At 41.9% G+C, this 7,356-nt stretch overlaps 1 protein-coding gene across 1 annotated transcript in view; it reads right to left on the bottom strand.

Annotated features, from left to right (window-relative positions):
• CASTOR2 (cytosolic arginine sensor for mTORC1 subunit 2) overlaps positions 1-7,356 on the bottom strand; it is a 1,552,528-nt gene that overhangs the window by 38,431 nt on the left and 1,506,741 nt on the right. The window contains exon 6 of the mRNA XM_044054131.1: positions 6,639-6,749. Within this exon, the coding sequence (XP_043910066.1) occupies positions 6,639-6,749 (111 nt within the window). The remainder of the gene's footprint in view (positions 1-6,638; positions 6,750-7,356) is intronic.

Raw genomic sequence — 7,356 nt, 5'->3', positions numbered from 1 at the left:
CTAAATCAAATGACTTAGAGGAAAGGGGTGGATCCAGACACTCAGGCAGAAACGGCTGACAAATGAGCTTTAACATACAAGTATGACAGGCCAGAAGTGAGCAACTCGCACAAAGAACATATAGAATACCCAGCAACCAGAGGGTCCTGGTCATGTCTGAGACCAAAGAGAAAATTTCTTTCATTTAGCAACATAAGATTTTCTAATAGTGTTTTTTATTGGCCTTGTGTAAAACCTGAAGCACATCCTCAGAAAACAGAGTTTTAATTCTTTGTCAGCATCAATTGCCCAGACAGAGGTAACTGTAGAGTGAGAAGACTGGAGTGAATGAGGGCATCCTGTTTGAGAAGATCCATCCGGTGAGGTAACCTATGGCAACTGACCCTAGTTATGTGAAAGAGAAGGGGAAACCAATGCTGTCTTGGCCAAAAGGGAATCACTGACAAGATTTTGGATCTGTCCCATATGATCCTGTGTAGTACCCTTAGCAAAAGAAGAGGGGGAAATAAAGCATACAGGAATATCCCTTTCCAAGAATAAGAGATGACGTCTACTCTCCAAGCCAGAGGACTCTGCACTCTGGAAGAGAACTTGGGAAGTTATCTGTTTGGGAGGATAAAAACAGCTACTTGTGGAATACCCCACTGATGGCCAATGTTCAGAAAACCTCCCTGTGAAGTACCCACTAGTGTGAATTTGTCCTACACGTGCTCAGATCATCTGCCACCAGATTCTACTCAAAGAATGTAAACCACCTGAACAATAAAACAATGCCAGACAGCATAATCCCAGACTATGAGGCCACGTCTGCAAGGATGGTTAAAACTGTGGCACCCAGCTTCCTTATGTACCACATGACAGTGGTGTTGTCTGTAAAAAATCCTGAGGGGACCCTTAACCCAGAGAAAATGCAAAGCCTGAAGAGCTAAAAGCACAGCTCTCATCGTCAACATTAATGTGGTCTTTTACCTGCTGAGGAGACCAGGCCCCCTGGCTCCTGAAATTGTTGAAGGACTCCCCCTCCCCCCCCCCCCCAAAACCAGTTCTAAACCAACTGTACAGAGCTCTTGGGCTGATGAAGGAACCCAAAAAGAAAGACTTGGATTCAGAGAAATCTGCTAAATCTACCATATGAACTCTTCTCTGAGAAGGGATGAGAAAGTCCAGAGAATGACAGTGCTGCAGCCAAACTATCTTAAAGTACCACTGAAACTTCAGAACATGGAGCTTGGCTAAAGGAACCATTGGAATAATGGAGGCCAAACCCCAGGGTTCAAAGAAACTCTTGCAGATATCACCTGTAAAGGAAGAGGAGACTGGAATACTTTTAGGAACTATTTTGAGGCTAACCTCTCTCTACTAAGTGGCACCGTGGCTAAATTCCAAGTGCTTCCCAACCCGGTAAATTCCATAGCACATGCTGAGCTATTTACAAAACTGCTGTAAAGATGCACTGATAGCTGCATAGACCAAGCTGTGCTCACTCATACTAAGAATACAAACTCAAAAGACAAGCCAACCTGGTGGAATCACAAGCTCAACCTGTTATACAACAAAAGAAACAAATCTTGGCCAAGTTTAGAGGAACAAAGACCAACATACTAAAAATCCCCTTGACCATTCTAAACAGGCAGCTAAGAGGGTTAATTAATACTTTAAAGACTAAATTTTAAGAAAAAATAGTGTCTTAGGTAAAAGACAGTAATATCCTTAACCTCAAGGGAAATGTGCAATAATGTGCAGAACTTATAGTTAAATGCACCACCCACACTGAACCAGAGCCAGTGCCAATGTTTTGGCTGACAGGTTCAGCTCAAATTTCTCACCTCACTCCCTCACACCAGTAGTCCAAAGGAAATATAGCATACCACAATCCCCCAACCATTATATTAGGGAACAGATCATCAATGCACTTTCCAAGGCCTAAAACACTACATGGATAGGCCCTGATAACATTCAAAGATGCTTACTAAATAGCATGAAATATGACCTCTGGTCCATGTGAATCAATTTTCACCTTGAGCTTACAGTCAGGTTTTGTGCCCAAGGAATGGAAAATGGCTACGGTCATTGCCCTGCACAAAGGAGATCCAAACACCAATCCAGGTAACTACAGGCCCATAAGTCTGACCAGCCTCATATTAAAGGCCATAAGTAAAGAATCATCACAGACATGATAAATGAGGACATAGCTAATTGGCAAACGCTGGAACTATCACGGCTTGGCTTTGTTAAAGGAAGTTCATACCTATTATAAAAGCTCATTCTCTCTACTCAGTTTTCTATAGATTGCTGAGGGGTAATCTATGCCTGGCTTACAAGGCATTCATAAACCCCACACTTGTGAATCTCTTGCACTTTCTTAAGTCAAACACAAGGTCTAGGGACCTGAATTTTGTCTGTGACTATCAGAACATGCTGAAGAAACTGATGTGTCTTACAGACTTGTCCCTCTTATGGAACAGACTTCCCACCCATGTGAAGCTGGCAAGAAGGGAGCTGCGGCATCCCTGAAAGAGGAGGAAGGGATTTCCCAGTCAAAACAGTTTTGGATGACTGAAACAACCCAAGAATCTAAAATAACGTGTTGCCAATTTGGAAAAGACAGAATAAACCTGAGAAAGGGGAATCTGGTAGAGGAGCAAGGAATGGTGAATGTCAGGTAGTGAAAGACTTTCACAGAAAAGGAAGACATCTGTCACCTACAATCTTGAACAGGGTCTCTTTGGAACGTCTCTTACAATTCATGGGTTGCATAGGATGCCCACACACAAAAGTAGTCTCTGAAGGGTAGTTCCTTTCAAATGCAGGTATAGAGGAGAGAAAAATTTGCTTACGGTCCAGCATAACCTTCTCTATCTTGTAAAGTTTTAAAGGGGTTTGCAGTGGCACAGTCAAACAATTTCTAGATGTCTACGGGCAAATCTAACAACTTGGCCTTAATATCTTCATGGAGAGATTGCAACCTGTGCCCGGAATACCTCCAGATAACTGATCCTGACTTATCCACCTTAAAAGAGGCACCAGTAGCATATCTGCATTTTATGGAATGGCAAGGAACCTGTAAGGCACAAACCCAGTAAGGAAATGGCAGAGATAACACACCCAAGCTTGGATGGTAGAGCCAGAACACATATGGTCATACAGGTCTGGTAATTTATGGGCCTGAAGATTAAGGTGGCAGAGGTATACACTTTCTTACCATACCCATCTACAGCTCTAACATCCTTATCAGAAGGCAAAAGCATAGAAGAGGGAATCAGCTTAGAAGGTTTATCAGCAGGAAGAGAAATTACTGCTAGATCAGGAGAAGGATTCTTTTACAGGAGTTTTTGAGCCTTGGGCCTTTGTAAAACCTGTCACTTTTTAGGAGCAGGGGCCTCAGACTCAAACCTATGAAGCAGAAATAAAAGTATCCAGGAGGGCTTCCAACACAGGGGGCCACTGGAGAAGGCCTGGAAGAATCCATATGTTAAATGTCACAAACTCTTCTGCACCTCAGACATTTGGGAACTTTCCCAATTAAAGTACTCCTTCACTTTAATAATGATGCCCCCAAAGGATAGCTTCTCAATGGGGGACTCAGTGCAGAGTACCCATGCTTATCTGATTCCAAGGCAAGAGGGGAATGAATCTGAGAAGAGTAAGAATGGGACTCCTGTTCAGAACTAGCCCACTGTCCTCATTAGGAGGATCAGAAGCCCTGAGCTTCCTGGAAAGAGTGGAAGAGAAGGTGATGGTACAGACAAACCCAGAGTGAGGTTTTAAGGCCACAAAGGCTTTAACAAGACCCAGACTCAATCAAGATGCTTTGTAACTGGAAAAAGCAAAAAGAGGAACACAAGCCCTAACAAACTTATATTCTGAACCGTGCCTAACCTCAATAAGGGAATCACGTACTTTCGCTCTTACCAAAATTTCAGGACTCGCCCTAGGCCTTCCAGATATAAGCCATGGCTCCTCCCCTTCTCATCTGCAGCAGATGTACGCTCAGCCTCTTTTTGAATGTGCAGGTGTCAGGCCCCATGTCAGCCTCTAATAAGGCCATGACAGAAGGAGCAGATATCAGAACTGGACAGTCCTTTGCTTCTTCAACCGACCCTAGGCAGACAACTGGCAGAGGCTAGAGAGCAGAAGTCTCTAAATGCATCTTTTTGCATTTCTTTTTGGAAAGCAGTTGAACATCCAGATAGGCCGACCATCATGGAACTGGAAGTCATGGTTCCCTGAACAAAATGTCAGAAGGTGGGTTTACTAATTAACAGATAAATAGGACAGAGGGCTGCACAGGGTCTTGGCATATATTGGGCTGAGTGTGGTCAGTGACTAAACAGAAAAGGCAGTGTTCAAGTCTGTCTTCATGGGGAATCTGCCTTCCATACTCATATTTCCTCTTTCTGAATGACATGAAAACAAATAAGCAAAACAAGAAAAGGATAAGTCCCAATGGGGTACTTATCTGCTTTCAGCTCGGTAACTGAAGCAATGCGATAAACTTACAGACTGAATTAAAAAAAACAGTGTCTGGACTGACTGCAAAGAAATTCAGAGGATCCAGCACTCGCACATCACTTGTATAAACTTTATATGGAAGTAGGACCTATACTTGATGTACAGGTCTTAGAAAGGCCAAAGGTTTTGCTAGCTGAATGCATAGCTATCCTCAGCAGGATCTCTCTTTTGCAAGGAATACTGCAACAGTGATAAGGAAGGAGATCTGGAGAGACTCAAAGCATCCCTTCTTTTTATAATTTTGTAACCATTTGTCATCATGCTTACATTTAAGAAATCAGTAAAACCGTAACGAGATCCAAATGTTTAAAAAAAAAATAAATAAATAAACAAATAAATAAATTAAATGACCAATTGATAGCACATCTGAGATACTTCATGTATCAGCTAACATTAGATAAGACAGCGATTCAGGTCGTAGTCTGCTATAGGTCCCCAACCATGTCCCAAGACTCGCACTCCACGTTCCTAAGCACCCTGGAGAATATTAGGGTCCAACCTAACACTCTCACACTGGGCGACTTCAACTACCCCTCCATTAACTAGGAAAACTACTCGTGTACCAATACACTTGCCCAATGTTTCCTGGAATTCAATTCCAATGCCCTGGACCAGCTCGTTCTTACCCCCACTAGAGGTAGCAACATCCTTGACCTGATCATTAACATGGGTGACCGTTGCTCTACACCAATAGTCTACTTCTGCCTGGTTAGATCTGACCACAGACTAATCACCTTGGAAATCCCCCCCCCAACCCCCCCCCCCCCCAAAGGTAACCACCATGAAACACATCTCCAAAGCTAACTTTGGGCTCCTAAAAACAGAGGTGGCTAATTTCATGGCACCCATGCAAATGGCGAATAGTTGCATGATCGCCGAATCATACACCAATGCACTGTAAGAACACGTACACAAATGCATGGATCTCGCCATACCCAATAGAACCAAGACGCTCTCCTCCAAAAAAAGGAAGCCAATCTGGTGGTCCCCTGCCATAAACAAACTCTACAGCAGAAAGAAGAAAGTGATGTGGAATTTAAGGTGAAGTCCCAAGACTGGAAATACTCCCTTATCCGCCTCAAGAAAAAAGTTGAGATCCCTCCTCAAATTATCTGAAGCTAGCTATGAAAACAGAACTGCAGCAGGTAGTAAAGATGACCACAAGGCCCTCTATAGTTATGTAAAGAATCTCCATGGCAATACCCAGATTTGCGCTGAGCTACTGCACAATGGTACGTCCTATACTGAACAGATAATGCCAATATACTGGCAAGACAAATTCAGTGCCAACTTTATCCCTACCAAAGGACCAATCACAATACCAGTAAATCGTTTTGTATTACTAAGAGTTTTACTTTTCAGATTACTGTACTTTTTTATAGTTACTGTTTTAGCAGTTTAGATAGTTTCAGAGTTTAAGTAATCATATTTAATACGAAATGATTACAATTTATTCTAATAAGTTATAACTTATTACAATTTATTGTAATAAGTTTTAACTTGTACATACTTACAACTGATCAATAAAAGCACTTTAAAACAACCATCTTTAACTAGAGTTACCTTCAGCAAAAATCCACTCCTTGGAAAAAAGCAAAACATTCTTACCATCCATCTACAACACAGTACAGAGCATGTGATTTGAGAAATGTTTATTAGTAAAAGCAATAAAACTTGCAGCATTTACTGAATGTCCTCTGTCTTGCAGGGGAGCAGCGGGGTCATAGAGATCCCATCTGATTACATTCAATGACTGGGTCATCATGAACAGGGACAAAGGAAATCCTAAGAAAGTGACTGACAGCAGGACACCTATAATACCTCAACATATTGCTCTGCTAAAAAGTGGTGTACTCCAGTAGTTCAAGCAACAGCTCAAAAACAGAAGAATTTCAGTTTCAAATCTAACTAAAATCAATTGCTCAGCATGCAAACCTAAATATAGCTTACTTTAGGCTAATGTTGTTCCTGGGCAACTCAACTGCTGAAATAAATAGAATAAACTTGTGTGAACTAAAACGGACATCTTACTTTTAACTGTTGGGTAAGCCCAAGTAAAACGCATAGTAACACAAACTAATTGCTTCACTCTAAACTACTTGTGCTGGTCTCAGCCAGTAACATACCTCTGCTGTGTCTGTTCATCCATCACGAATGAGATGTAACCTTCAATGAGGGAAAAGGAGAAGAAACGAATATGACCAGACTCTTCACTGCCAGTTGTGGAGTCTTTTACTCTAACAGGGAGAAAAAAAGGGGCTTTTAGAAACTATGCACCATTCAACCACACAGATCTGCTTTAGAAAACACCAACATGTCCAGATAACATTACTAGTTGTCACGCAACATGTTAACCACACCCACAGGCATCTTAACAGTCAGTATTTGTTTCACATGAAAAATGAGTAAGGCTCCATTATGTTCATTTGTTATCAGGATGAAACCCTTTCAGATCTAAGGAACCCAATCTACATCACAGAACCATGTCTGACAGCACAGGGGACTAAGGCTATGACCTCTTAATCAACAGATTCCTATAATCCAGGGTTTGATCCCTACAGTATATCCACTTGCATACGCTGTTAGTGAGCAAGTCACTTAAACCAGGGAGTATTGCTGGGTTGCACCTAAAAGGAAGCATCTATGCCTAATGGGATTATCTGGTTAAAAAAGTAAACTAGCAAACCAACTTGTTTAGCCAGCCAAGTCTGTTTGTCTGTGGGGTCCATGCAAAAAATAACTACAGCTTCTTTTTCCAGTTTTACAGGCCTGTCCCTTCCTCTGATGTACAACTTGCCAGTCATTTTTTTCTCTAATCTCTTGAAGAAACATGCCGCTTCCAGA

This window comes from Protopterus annectens, chromosome 13.part0 (assembly GCF_019279795.1).
Source record: "Protopterus annectens isolate FY-2018-M chromosome 13.part0, PAN1.0, whole genome shotgun sequence".
Classification (NCBI taxonomy): Eukaryota; Metazoa; Chordata; order Ceratodontiformes; family Protopteridae; genus Protopterus; species Protopterus annectens.
Note: the sequence above shows the minus strand (reverse complement) of the source record. Positions and strands in the feature narration are given on the sequence as shown.